The sequence below is a fragment of the Papio anubis genome, chromosome 9 (assembly GCF_008728515.1).
Source record: "Papio anubis isolate 15944 chromosome 9, Panubis1.0, whole genome shotgun sequence".
In the NCBI taxonomy this organism is placed as follows: domain Eukaryota; kingdom Metazoa; phylum Chordata; class Mammalia; order Primates; family Cercopithecidae; genus Papio; species Papio anubis.
The window spans coordinates 10,653,565-10,669,365 of NC_044984.1; the positions used below are offsets into that span (position 1 = coordinate 10,653,565).

Here is a 15,801-nt window from a genome sequence, read left to right on the forward strand (position 1 = left end):
TCACTGCAGCCTCCAACTCCAAGCTCAAGGAATCTCTTGCCTTTAGCCTCCTGAGGAACTGGGACTACAGGCTACAAGCACACACCACCACACCTGACTAATTCTTGTATTTTTGGTGGAAACAGAGTTTGGCCATGTCTCCCAGGCTGGTCTTGAACTCCTGGGCTCGAGCAATCCTCCTGCCTCAGCTTCCCAAGTATTTGGAACTATAGGCATGCACCACCACGCCAGCTAAATTTTAATTTTTTGTAGAGATGAAGTTTCCATACATTGCGAATGGAACTCTGGCTCTCAAGGGATCCTCCCACCTTGGCCTCCCATAGTACTAGGACTACAGGCAGGAGCCATCACATCCAGCCTGCAGTGGGAATGCTTGAAAGTCAGATGCTACCTAGAGCTTCGGCTTATGTCCATCCTAAGATGGATGTAATCAGTTTGTAGTTATTACCTCTCCCTGAATGTGTAATTGAAATGGATATCTATGGCAGCTGGCAGGACTCTCACATTCTTCCTCAACTGTAGAGTAAGGGACATTATTATAGCAGGACCCAAGGGAAGCCTCTGCAATTCTCCTCTACTGGCAACACAATATATAAAATATAACCGCATTCCTTAAGGAATGGAATTGGTCACTGCCATGACAAAACACTTGCAAGTTGCAAGGGACGGTAGTCCTTTCCATAATCCGATTCAGTTAACCTACCAAAACCAGACGGGTTATAGAATGAATGCAGATTACTCTAAACTTAAATCAACACTCACAAATGCTTTCCAGGATGTGCTATCTTCACTGAGCAGAGCAGAGCTTCTGGCACTTTTTACAGGGCTTGTGATTTGGTGAATGGTTCTTAATCTACACCCATTATGAGGAAAAATCAAACAATTTGCCTTGTATTGTAAGAATAATAGCACTGTTTCACTGTTTTAATATCATGGCTATGTCACTTCTGTTCTCTGTTTACATTTTGTAAAAAACATCGTGCTTATTTAATATATTAATAATATTACAGCCCGGGCCCTGTGGCACATGACAGTAATCCCTTCAATTTAGCAGGCCGACACAGGAAGATCACTTCAGCCCAGGAGTTTGAGACCAGCCTGAGTAACATGGTGAAATCCTAACCCTCCAGAAAATACAAACATTAACCAGGTGTGGTGGTGTTCCCCTGCAGTCCCAGCTGCTAGCAATGCAGAGGCGGGAGAATCACTTGAGCCCGGAAGGTTGAGGTCATTGTGAGCTCTGATCCTGCCACTGCACTCCAGCCTCAGGGACAGAATGAGACCCTGTCTCAAAATAATAGCAATAATAATAATATATGAGTTGGTACAATAGTCAGGAAGTGGCAAGTTTCTTAAATATAGTGAATGGAAGTAAAACACCAAAAGAAAAGAAATAAACCTGAGGAGATTCAGGGACCTACAACATAGGTGATGTTTTAAAGCATTCATTGTCCCTAGACCACATGTTGAAACAATCTTTTTTTAAAGTAATTGACATGTTGCTCTACGTATATATTTCCCATTACTACAAAAGAGACACAATGTTTCAGGGGGCCATTAGGATGTTGGAGACAACGTATTTTACATTTGAGAATATTGCTCTGACTTATTACAGAAGTTTTCAAAGGCTACTGGTCTCAAGTGGAACCCAGAGCAAAAAAGGACTCTACAGCAGATATAGGCCCTGGTCCAAGCTGCTCTGGCCACTGTGCCAGATGATCCAGCAGGATTCAAAGACGCTAGAAACATACAGAGGGGGTATTACAGGACTCTGTCCATGTCACTAACAAGCCTGTAGGAGAGGGGAGAGCAAATTCCTATGGAATTAGTGCAAGACCATTCCCTCTTCAGCAGAGGAGTATCCTCTGTCTGACAAACTAAACAGCAAGTGCAGAACATTAATCCAAGCAGAGAGTCCCTCTAAGCACAAGCCCCTATAAGCACAAGCCCCTATGCAACTGTGCAAGTCATATGCTCATAAAGTCAGCCATGACTGGAGGGTATGAGGACATCTCAGTGGCACAAGGAGTGGCGGTATTGAACACAGACATGTGCTTTCTTAGATTCCCCTCACTATCTCCTATTCTCCAGGCCAGCACCTTGCCTGATCCAGATCATCCTTCCATTTGGGATTTGAATGAATCACCGCACTGTGGGCATGAAGTCTGACTTTCATAATCTCCACCAAGGGACTGGATGATGTAAGACAGAGCAGCAGAGATGGTAGTTCTGCTTCAGGTAAACCATGGTGAATGGGAAATAGAAGTCAAATGACAGCTGAGCAGATAGATTCTCCCTCCTCTCTCTCTTCCATGGACTAATGCCGGCGGTGGTTTCCCCTTGTAACCCTTATGGAAAAGTGCGGGAGCCAAGTGCACACATCTGATGACCACCGTGCTGTCTCTCTCACCCCACTGTGAAGTGGCTGCCAGCAGAGTCACACCAGACATCACCACACACTGTTTCATGTTTGTTCCTGTCTCAGTTTCTACATGTCCTTGCCATTTTTTGTCTTGAACTTGACTTCTAAATAAATGTCATCACTTCAATAACAGGTACTACATTTAAAAAAATTTGGTAAAGTAGCTGGTTACTAACTCAATTTTTTGAAATGAAATGCCATTTTTGTTTAAATAACAATCAACTAGAAAATATCATAATACTAATATATAATTGACAATAGAAAAAAATACATATTCAAATAGACCAAAGTTGTTTATATGCTTTTTAAAAATATTGTAATAGGTGCCATCTAATTTTGATGTTCTACCTTGTCTCCAAATCAGACACCTGATACAGCTTTATCAAGACTATATTATTGTGATATTGCCCCTAAAATTGTGGAATAACCAAACTTTTCCTTTGAGGAAGGATTCCGCTTGGATAAGACTGTAACCTTAACCTGAGACCGGAACAGGGGAATTCATGCAACTGCAGATTTTGTGATGCATTTCCTTTTCATTGGTTTACCACATCAACTTATCCATTTTATGCACCAATTTATTTGTTCATTCAAGTATCATTTTTGACCATCTATTCTTGGTGCTGGGTTCTAGTTCCTAGGAGTCAACAGAAAGCAAGACAAACATGATCTCCTTTTTTACGGTTCTTATGTTGTACTGAGGAAGATATATGATTAAAAAATATGTAAATCACATGTGGGGATGATTTATCTTAAGGTTTAAATCACATAGCTAAAATTTCATAACACCAAGAATTAATACAGTCAGGTAGAATTTAGCTGTGAACAAGACTGTACATTTCTTTCTTATATTAGAGCTTCCTATGAATGAATATGTCAACACACATTCATTTCATTATTGACAACAAAATTACAATGTTAAGGCACATCCCATAATTAATACATAGATTTCATAGATACCATTTTAATATTTACAAAAAGTTTCACTGAATTATTGTCGATAACTTCTATATTAATTTTACATTGATTTGGTTTTTTTTAGAAAAGATCTGATCTAAAAAGATCAGATTTATAATATTCCTTCTAAACTTCAGATAAGAGAAAAGATCTCTTATCTGAAGTTTAGAAGGAATATTATAATGGAAGATAAAGATATAATTAGCAATCAGGCGCTTAGAAGTGCTTTAGAAAAAAATACTAAAATAGTTTACATCAGATCTCAACTTCAAAAACAGCTTTTCTTGAATTCAAAAGCTGGATGAAATGATGTTTCTAACTACATATGGAAACTGATAATAGCAATCAAGATCATGATCATGGTTTTTCATCCCTTTATTACAGAAGAGATTTTTTTCTAAGCTATTCACATACTTATATGAAATCTAATATTCCTCAGTACTGCTTATGGCAGACATACACAAAATTTACTGTGCATGTGCTTGTCACACGAATTCTCTTGTGTGCATTGTTTCCTAAGAATAATTCTGTTTGCCTTTTACTAAACATAAAATAGGAATTCATAATGGAATAGAACACCGAAGATACATCCTCATTACTGATTTAGAATTGAATGACCTTACCGTCCAATAAGTTAGAGGTTCAAACAGTGAATTCTAAGCACAATATGGCATATTTGTGTGGTTCTAATCACATTAGAAAAGAGCAATATTTTTCCTGGGATAAGCTGTTAGTTCTTAATAATGATAAATAGATATCATAAATTCTACAAATGAAATATAAAGTACATAAATGAAATACACATGACTTCATAATTCTGAGGAATTTTTGTCATATTTTGTATAATTTGATAGTCTGTATGAAAAAACACAAAGAGGTCATGTTATTGTGAATGTTCTAAGCTTTCATACACACATATATTTATATGTGTGTGTATATATATATACACTTTTAAAGACTAATTTTAGGTCAATGACTTTCCTAGGTATATATCTGGAAATTATTCATACACGTATATTACAGAAAAGTCAATAAGAAATATAAAATGTTTCACACACCACCAGTTTGTTTTCTGCTAGAAGACACACAATGCCCCTCTTGTCAATCTATGGAGATTGAAGCTTCTGTCCTTTCACGCAGTACCTCACGTTCCACAAAACTGAAAGAAGAGTCTGCTTTAGCTTCTTGTTTCCCCAAATCAGAATGAATGCGTGGGCTGAAGGATAGCTGAATCTAATAGCTTTGCAGAACATGAAGACAGCTTTGTTTTCCACCCTTCCCAAACTCCAACTTGATATCATTATGGACAGAAAGTAAATGGCACATAACAACAAGGAGATCACAGTTTGCAAAGCTTTTATGTGGACCTTGGTGCTGGGATCTTGAGAGCCTTTGTCACGGAGCTGCATCTTCTTGAGATGTTTACACAAAGAACAGATTAACAGCAGAAAAGATATTAGGGTCAGAATGAAGGGTACTAAGTTTGCTAGTATGGTTACAGTCGTATTTGAAAGGTACATTGCACTCCTCAATTTGCTCTTCCAAGTCATGTTTCCTTCATATTCTTTTGTCCGTACAATCTCATTCATGTTTACCACAAAAAGATGACAAACCAAAAATAGCAAAGGCCCCAACAGTATCACCAGAACGACACTCTTAACTCTCCTCTTTAAGTGAAGAAATATAAGGTTGGAGAAATTGGCAATCTTGAGTAAGTAAAATATGCTTAGGCTAGTAGCAAGCCAGTTGCTGAAATGGTTGATTACTGCCCAGAGATTATAAACAATAGTTCTTACTTCTACACTATAAAAAGCTGGATTCAAAACAGTTGCATACCAATTTAATAATAATATCCAGAGCAAACCAACTCTGGAGACCGCCAGAGCAGTGAGAATTTGGTCAGCAAAGGAGATCTTTTGTCTCTTGACCCACTCAGTGGAATTTACCAATGCTATGAAGCCATTAGCACAATTTCCAATAACAAAGGTAACTACTACTAGAATGGAAAAAATGATGGGTAAAAAAGTTATCATGTCTGAACAGACAAAAAGAAATTTTTAAAATGCTGGTAGTGTGTCCAGAGTTAGATCCTGCAGGTGGGTTCGTGGTCTCGCTGACTTCAATGTTGGAGACACACACCTTCACAGTGAGTGTTACAGCTCTTAAAGATGGCACGGACCCAAAGAGTGAGCAGAAGCAAGGTTTATTGTGAAGAGTGAAAAGACAAAGCTTCCACAGAGTAGGAGGTGACCCAGGCAGCTGTTATTCCCTTATTTGTCCCCTCCCATTTTCCTTTTTTGTCCTATCAGAGTGCTCTTTCTTCAATCCTCCCTGCAATTGGCTACTTTTAGGATCCTTCTGATTGGTGCATTTTACAGAGCACTGATTGGTGCATTTTACAGAGCACTGATTGGAGCATTTTACAATCCTCTTGCTAGCTACAGAAAAATTCTTCAAGTCCCCACTCCATCCAGGAAGTCTAGCTGGCTTCACCTCTCAATGTAATACAACTGTGTGATTGCTTGAATATCCTGACCTTAAATACCATATGCACTTGGTTTTTTTAATGTGCTGTGACATCCTTTTTACTTTTAATTGTTGTGACAAGTGTCACAATTTCCAAGCCAGAAATCACCATGGCATGTTAATTGATGAGTTCAATGATTTCTTTATGGAAAACATTCTTATTTTCAAACTCAAATTAATTCATTCATTCACTGTCCTTGTTTTAGGCTGGAATTATTCATACTGAAGATGACATGAAACCTGAATTCTCATTTGCTAGTATGCAAACAAGGACATATTCTCTTTCAGTGTTTGCAATTTTTCCTTGTGTAACCTCTCCATCATTTGTCATTAGCGACTTCAGTTGTTAGGGAAGTTTTGTAACGCAATACATACATCATATAGTAAATGTCTGAATTCTTAAAGGGAGCTTGGTCATATCTAAGATCATCACCTATATGGACATTTTTCAATGACATATTTAAATATACAGAATCCAAACTGCTTTTGTCAAAAGCGTCTAAGATTTTCTTGAGAACCACAGGCAGTCCAATACTCCATAAGATCTGCTAGCTGCTAATACTTTTGTATAACTTTGTTACTCACAAGATCATAAATATGCACACAAATACAAACATGGGCACACTACTTATGAACGGAACAATTTATTTTCTTGTAATTTCCAAATTAAAAAATGCATTTCCAAGAGGTTTCCAGATGAAATTAGTCCTATTTTCCCACTGAGAGTTTCCAGCTCATTAATAATATTTATTTTTCATACATATCTCCAATTCTTAGGATTTGGTAAAGTTTCTCTCAAGTCTAATGTTTAAATATTTATTATTATATTAAATATTTAGCAATTGTATAAAAATTCCTGAGTACCAGGCCATTTGATATATAATCTTGCAGTATCCTCCCATCACAGGAAGACTGACTACCTTGCCCCTGAACTTGGAGTTCAATCGTTTAACTTGCTTTGATGAACAGAAAATTACTACACTTTGCATAGAGATTTGAGATGGCTTCCATACTGGAGATTCTTCCTCTTTCCATTTACCATGAGAATATCGCCTGGCTAGTACACTGTTTCCAGAAGGAGAATGAGAAATTAATGACGTCAGATTGCTGCCACCTGATCCAGACTAACTAGGCAAAACTCTAACGTCCTCAAAGATGCAGAATTTGGCCCATCTGAAATCACCACAGTCACCAACCAAACCCAGCTTAGAAAAATGAAATCCAGGCCCAGTGTGGGTGAGGCCGAGCAGACGAATCATGAGGTCAAGAGACGGAGACCATCCTGGCCAACAGGGTGAAACCCCATATCTACTAAGAATACAAAAATTAGCCAGGAATGGTGGTGTGTGCCTGTAGTCCCAGCTACTCAGGAGGCTGAGGCAGGAGAATGCCATGAACCTGGGAGGCGGAAGTTGCAGTGAACTGAGATTGTGCCACTGCACTCCAGTCTGGGCGACAGAGCAAGCCTCTGTCTCAGGAAAAAAAACAAAAAACAAAAAAAACCCCAAATCCAACAACGTGTGAGATATAAATATCTAATGTATTTTTGGAGGATTTTCTCCTGCACAAAAATATAATTGATAAAAGAACTCTGCTAAACCAAGTGTGGGAAATATATACAAGCTTGTTTTGTCAGGAATTCTAGAGCCAAAAGAAAAAATAGATTATCCACTTCACAGGCAAAGATTTGTTCCTGTGAAGTGGATAATTAAGGCTAGAAGAAAGCCTTTGGAAAGATCTGGGGTTGGAGGATAACATCTAAAATTTGCTCCTGTTGCAACTAAATGAGAAAGTTCCCATTTCAACTATCTTAGAGTTGTATAAGAATGTATACAAATAGTTGATATTTCCCCTCAGTATGTAATGAGATCAGTAATAATAATTTCTATGAGACATTTCTTCTAATTACAAATTTGTATATTAAAGTTGTAATGCACAATTAGAAATGAACCAATACAAAAATGGGAAATACCACAATGTATCATAAGCACTCAAGTAACTGTGATGCAGGGCAAGACAAGGAACACCGAAAACAGCGTTTGTCCACTCTCATGCCAGTTTCCAAGCCCCTAAACATTTCTTTGCATCTCCGGAGATAAGCAATATCCATAATTTATAATGAGCGTTTCCTTGATTTTCTTCATACTTTACCATCTAGGTATGCAACCCTAAACTGCATAGCTTGGTCTGGCCTGCTTTGAACTGTGTGAAGGTGCAATCCTACATGTTCTTCTTGTTTGTGGCTTCTTGAACTCAACATTATGTTTCTGAAATTTAGTCACATAGTTGCAAGTACATGTGATTTTTTTTCACTTCTCTATACTGTTCCATTGTATGGATTTACTGTAATGATTCATCCAATCTTAATATATATTTGGCCAGCTTCTTTTTTGAATAGTTATGAATAATTCTACTAGAACATTATTTCATATATTATTTGATACAATTCCTTTGTATATATACCTATGAGTAGCATTACATTGTCATTGTTCAAAATTTCCTCATAGACACAGGAAGTTCAAAAAATAATTTAACTAATCTTACTCCTGTCACCTTTACCTCCATTCTAGTTTTGCCATTTTCATATGTCTTATCAATTATATAATTACCCCAACAAGACATTATTATATTTTACAGTAAACATTCATTTAGAATTATGCACATATTTGTCACTTTCATTAATTTGTATTCCTTCTTGCATATTCAACTTAATATTTTCAACAAGACCCTTTATTGACCAGGCAGGGTGGCTCACACCCATAACCCCAACATTTTGTAAGGCTGGGGTAGGAGAACCCCGGAGTTTGAGACCAGCCTGTGCAACACAGCAAAACGGCCTCTATAATAAATGAAAAAGCTAGCCAGGCATAGCAAAGCTACTCACAAGGCTGAAGTGGGAGGATGGTTTGAGCCCAGGAGTTCCAGACTGCAGTAAGCCATGATCCTACCACTGAACTCCAGCCTGGACAACAGAGTGAGACTCCAACTCTACAAACAAAAATAATAACAATAACAATTTTTCTTTTATCTGAAAAGATATATTTTAAGTTTCTGTTTATCAAGATCTATCCTACTTTTGAAATACACTGAAGACATGATTCCTTTGAACTCTATCTTTATTTTTGTCCGTTAAGAATTAGGTTGTCATTTAGATAGTTATTCTCTTTAACATAACCTATCTTTTCCTCTAGTTACTTTTCAGATTTTCTATTGGTCTTTGATGTCCTGTCATTTTATGTTAATTTGATTCTAGTTATCTTGTCTGAAGTTTGATGGTTTCTAAAAATATATGAACTGATACATTTTATCACTTTTGGAAAAATCTCCACATTGCTTCTGCCCAACTTTCTTCCAGAACTGCAGAAGCATGTTAGCTGTTCTAGCTGTAGCTTCAATGTCTCTGACCCTCTAGCCTTATATTTTCTATCTCTTAGTATCTTTATGCTTCATTCTGGGTAGTTATCTTCCAGTTCACTAATACTTTCTTATGTTTAACTAGTTGTTAACTCTGTCTATTGGATTCTGAATATTGATTACTCTTTTTATCTTACTGTTTTAGGGGTAGAAATGAACTTTTATTCTCCTTCTATAAATCATTTTTTAATGGAGAAACTAAACAAAGTATTTATAACACTGAGTTCTTAAAAAATAGTTTTTATAAATTTTTAGTACACCTGACATGAAAATGGTAATGATTTTCTTTTTTTGGCAATACTTAGGTCTTATAGCCTCATGATTCTTATATTATTCTCAGCATCAGGCCTAGACCAGTATCCTCATGTGGTATTTCATCAAGAATAATGAAAACCCAACGTATTTTCAATAATTTCTTTCCTTTTCTTTCTTTTATTACGTTTTAAAAATTCATAGCAAAGTGACATCCAACAATTAGGATTCAATTTTGGGGTTTTTGGGCATTTTTCAATATGAATATAGACAAATACTCTATGCAATAATACAGTATATTAACTTTGTTTCATTTTTAATAGCATCATTATAACAAGACAAATTCTTACAATGCTTTTTCACATTCTTAGCTATGGTGACTAACTCTGGATTATTTTACTATAGCAGTCAAAGTAGCATTGTATATGCACAAACATAGTCAAAGATCATGCTAAATATGTTTTATACATTAACAAATTTGCCTTGCTATGATTTTTTTCTCTAATGCATAACCAAAAAATTTACAGTAACAAAATATTTTACCCAACATGTAGGTGTACAAATGAATAGTATTGTGAAATTAGAATGCTAACAATATGAATACAAATATTTCATTTAGAGACATATTTTGGGATAATAGGTCTATATACTTAATATCCATCATAGTATAATTTATTGGAAATTCATGAGTTTGTGACACTTTGAAATGTGTGTTATAAATAATTAAATTGGAAATAAGAAAAAATGTGTCTAGTAATCATAAATATTCAAATTTGGATATTTCAAATTCATACTAGCATTAAGAAGGTGGATTTACAGTTCTTGCTTATGACTTCTTTTTTTAAAAAAATAATTTAAGAAAAGTTTCAGGGCAGGTCTAGTGGCTTGCATCTGTAATCCCAGCATTTTGGGAGGCTGAGGCAGGTGGATTGCCTGAGCACAGGAGTTCAAGACCAGCCTGGGAAACATGGCAAAACCCCATCTCTACCAAAAATAGAAAAAATTATCAGGGTGTGGTGGTGGTGCACGCCTGTTGTTCTAGCTACTCTGGAGGCTGAGATGGGAGACTCACTTGAGCATGGATAGCAGAGGTTACACTGAGCCAAGATTCTGCTTGTGCACTCCAGCCTGGGCAGTAGAGTGAGACCCTGTCTCAAAAAAATAAGAAAAATGTTAAATTTTAACTTGAATTTCTTAGTACCATAATGCTCTATTCTCCTTTATTCAGCAAAAACTCTAATTACAATGGTATCTCTAAGAATATGCTGTATCACCCTAATTTTATATGTAGAAATATACTTTATATTTCTGCTTTTTAAACATTTTTTTGGGGGGGAGCATAGCCTACATATGGAGCATAATAAAACCTAATAAATAGTAATATAAAAAAAAATAACGTTAACATCAATGTTACCACGACTTGGTCAGAAAATAGATTTGCCAGCAATCCAGATACTCCCAATACATGTCTCCTTGTTGATATTTCCCGTTTATCTCCTCCCTCCTGACTATCCCAATTGTTTTTATGATCACTCATATGTTTCACCGTAGAGTTTTATCCCCAATGTCACAAATTACAATGCATTAAAAATATGTTTTCTTGAACTTTATGTAAATGACATTATACTGAATGTATTTTTCCATCTTGATAATTCCTCTCATATCTGTGAGTATTATTATCTATGTAGCTCAAATTTGTTCATTTTCTTTGTCGTATTATTCTGTTGTAAACATGTCTGTCTAGTTTGTTAATTTTGATCACTGTATAGTATTCTATTGTATAAGTATGCCACAATTTGATTATCCACTTGGAGGACTGAAAGACATTTGGAGGACATACATAAGGATAAATTTAAATTCTTATTGCATACCATACACAAATAACTCATATTTAATTGATTATGCAGCTATGTGTAAAAAGTGAGATTAGTAACTAAGATACTAAAACATACTAACTGTACAACTGCAAGTCATATTATGTCTATAGTAATAATATCCCCTGCAGAGTAATCTATCAATATCTATATTGCTATTTTAAATAAAACTAAATTAGATGCTGGGTCACCCTCACTCTGATTTAGTGGAAATTCAAGCAAAAATATTATTGATGCTCCATCTTTCTCCTTAGATTTTTGGTACTCTTACTTCTTTCTCTCTTTTTTTTTCTATCCTGATAGCGTTTTTTTGTTTGTTTGTTTGTTACTTTGTTTTATTATTATTATACTTTAAGTTCTGGGGTACATGTGCACAACGTGCAGGTTTGTTACATATGTATACTTGTGCCATGTTGGTGTGCTGCCCCCATCAACTCGTCAGCACCCATCAACTTGTCATTTACATCAGGTATAACTCCCAATGCAATCCCTCCCCCCTCCCCCCTCCCCATAATAGGTCCCATGTGTGATGCTCCCCTTCCCAAGTCCAAGTGATCTCATTGTTCAGTTCCCAACTATGAGTGAGAATGTGCAGTGTTTGGTTTTCTGTTCTTGTGATAGTTTGCTGAGAATGATGGTTTCCAGCTGCATCCATGTCCCTACAAAGGACACAAACTCATCCTTTTTTTATGGTTGCATAGTATTCCATGGTGTATATGTGCCACATTTTCTTAATCCAGTCTGTCACTGATGGACATTTGGGTTGATTCCAAGTCTTTGCTATTGTGAATAGTGCCGCAATGAACATACGTGTGCATGTGTCTTAATAGCAGCATGATTTATAATCCTTTGGGTATATACCCAGTAATGGGATGGCTGGGTCATATGGTACTTCTAGTTTTAGATCCTTGAGGAATCGCCATACTTTTTTCCATAATGGTTGAACCAACAGTGTAAAAGTGTTCCTATTTCTCCACAACCTCTCCAGCACTCTCCAGCACCTGTTGTTTCCTGACTTTTTAATGATTGCCATTCTAACTGGTGTGAGATGAAAACTCATTGTGGTTTTGATTTGCATTTCTCTGATGGCCAGGACACAAACAAATGGAAGAACATACCATGCTCATGGATAGGAAGAATCAATATTGTGAAAACGGCCATACTGCCCAAGGTAATTTATAGATTCAATGTCATCCCCATCAAGCTACCAATGAGTTCCTTCACAGAATTGGGAAAAACTGCTTTAAAGTTCATATGGAACCAAAAAAAGAGCCCGCATTGCCAAGACAATCCTAAGTCAAAAGAACAAAGCTGGAGGCATCACGCTACCTGACTGCAAACTATACTACAAGGCTATAGTAACCAAAACAGCATGGTACTGGTACCAAAACAGAGATATAGACCAATAGAACAGAACAGAGTCCTAAGAAATAATACCACACATTTACAGCCATCTGATTTTTGACAAACCTGAGAAAAACAAGAAATGGGGAAAGGATTCCCAATGTAATAAATGGTGCTGGGAAAATTGGCTAGCCATAAGTAGAAAGCTGAAACTGGATCCTTTCCTTACTCCTTATACGAAAATTAATTCAAGATGGATTAGAGACTTAAATGTTAGACCTAATACCATAAAAACCCTAGAAGAAAACCTCAGTAATACCGTTCAGGACATAGGCATGGGCAAAGACTTCATGTCTAAAACACCAAAAGCAATGGCAACAAAAACCAAAATTGACAAATGGGATCTAATTAAACTAAAGAGCTTCTGCACAGCAAAAGAAACTACTATCAGAGTGAACAGGCAGCCTACAGAATGGGAGAAAATTTTTGGAATCTACTCATCTGACAAAGGGCTAATATCCAGAACCTACAAAGAACTCAAACAAATTTACAAGAAAAAAACAAACAACCCCATCAAAAAGTGGGCAAAGGATATGAACAGACATTTCTCAAAAGAAGACATTCATACAGCAGAGCCTCTGGTACTTTATACAGGGCTCGTGATTTGGTGAATGTTTCTTAATCTATACCCATTAAGAGGGAAAATCAAAACAATTTGCCTCGTATTAAGAATAATAGCACTGCTTCACTGTTTTATGTCATAGCTATGTCACTTCTGTTCTCAGTGTAATTTACATTTTTTAAAACATTGTGCTAATTAAATATATCAGCAATATTACAGACAGGGCCCTATGGCACATGACTGTAATCCCAGCACTTTAGGAGACTGACATGGGCAGATCACTCAAGCCCAGGAGTCTGAGACTAGCCTGGCAAACATGGTGAAATCATATCCCTCCAGGAAACACAAAAATTAGTCAGGCGTGGTGTTGTGCCCCTGCAGTCCCAGCTGCTAGCAATGCAGAGGCAGGAGAATCACTTGAGCCCAGAAGGTTGAGGCTCCAATGAGCTGTGATCCTGCCACTGCACTCCAGCCTCAGGGACGGAATGAGAACCTGTTCAAAATAATAACAATAATAATAATATATTACTTGGTACAATAATCAGGAAATGGAAATTTTCTTAAATATAGCAAAATACCCTAAAGTTGAATGGAAGTAAAATACCAAAAGAAAATAAATAAACCTGAGAAGATTCAGGAACTTACAATATAGGAAATGTTTTAAAGCCTTCAGTGGCCCTAGTCCACATGTCAAAACAACCTTTGTTAAAGTAACGGCATTTTGCTCTCCCTATATATTTCCTATCACTACAAAAGAGACACAATGTTTTGGGGACCTATTGGGATTTTGGAGCCAACATATTCCACATTTGAAAATATTGCTCTGATTCATTAATGACGTTTCCAAAGACTACTGGTCTCAAGTGAAACCCAGAACAAAAGAGGGCTCTACAGCAGATATGGGCTGTGGTCCAAGCTGCTCTGGCCACTGTGCCAGGTGATCCAACACAAGTCAAAGTTGCTAGAGGCATGCACAGTGGGCATTATAGGACTCTGTGCATGTCACTGACAAGCCTGTAGGAGAGGGGGGAATAAATCCCTGGCGAATTATTGCAAGACCATTCCCTCTTCAGCAGAGGAGTAACCTCTGTCTGACAAACTAAACAGCAAGTGCAGAAAATTAATCCAAGCATAGAATCCCTCTAAGCACAAGCCCCTATAAGCACAAAACCCTGTACAACTATGCAAGTCATATGCTCATAAAGTCAGCTGTGACTGGAGGGTATGAGCACATCTCAGTGGCACAAGGAGGGGCGGTATTGGACACAAACATGTGATTTCTCAGGTTCCATTCACTGTCTCCTATTCCCCTGGCCAGTACCTGGCCTGATCCAGATCATTCTTCCATTTGGGACTGGAATGTATCACCACACTGTGGGCATGAGGTCTGACTTTCACAACCTCCACCAAGGGACAAGTGATGTAAGACAGAACAGCAGAGCACCTCACTGTGAAGTAGCTGGTTACTAACTCAATTTTTTGAAACGAAGTGCCATTTTTGTTTATATAATAATCAACTAGAATATATCATATTACAAATATATAATTCACAATAGAAAAAAATACATATGCAAATAGACCAAAGTCTTCTATATGCTTTTAAAAGTATTGTAATAGGTGCCACCTAATTTTGATGTTCTACCTTTTCTCCAGTTCAGACACCTGATACAGCTGCATCAAGACTATATTGTGATATTTCCCCTAAAATTGTGGAATAGTCAAACTTTTCCTCTGAGGAAGGATTCTTCTTGGATAAACCGGTAAACTTAAACTGAGACCAGAACAGGGGAATTCATGCAACTGCAGATTTTGTGATGAGTTTCCTATTCATTGGTTTACCACATCAACTTATCCATTTTATCCACCCATTTATTTGTTCATAAAAATATCATTTTTGACCATCTATTCTTGTTGCTGGGTTCTAGTTCATGGAAGTCAACAGAAAGCAAGAGAGATATGATCTCATTTTTTACGGTTCTGACATTGTACTGTGGGAGATATATGATTAAAAAATACATAAATCAGGTGTGGGGATGATTTATCTTAAGGTTTAAATAAGATCGTTAAAATTTTATAACACCGAGAATTGGGAGGCTGAGGCAGGAGAATGGCATAAATCCGGGAGGCGGAGCTTGCAGTGAGCTGAGATCCGGCCACTGCACTCCAGCCTGGGCGACAGAGCGAGACTCTGTCTCAAAAAAAAAAAAGAAAGAAAGAAAAAAAAATTTTATAACACCGAGAATTAATACAGTCATATAGAATTTAGCTGTGACCAAGATTGTACATTTCTTTCTTATAATAAAACTTCCTAGTAATGAATATGTCAACACACTTTCATCACTGACAACAAAATGACAATGTTAAGGCACATCCCATAATTAATGCATAGA

The 15,801-nt window shown here is 36.9% G+C and overlaps 1 protein-coding gene across 1 annotated transcript; it reads right to left on the bottom strand.

The window, feature by feature from the left end:
* Positions 1-4,187: 4,187 nt before the first annotated feature.
* Positions 4,188-7,247, bottom strand: LOC101005160 (taste receptor type 2 member 43). Its single transcript, XM_003918831.3, has one exon. The coding sequence runs from the start codon at positions 5,410-5,412 to the stop codon at positions 4,486-4,488; it is 927 nt and encodes a 308-aa protein (XP_003918880.2). The 5' UTR covers positions 5,413-7,247; the 3' UTR covers positions 4,188-4,485.
* Positions 7,248-15,801: the final 8,554 nt, after the last annotated feature.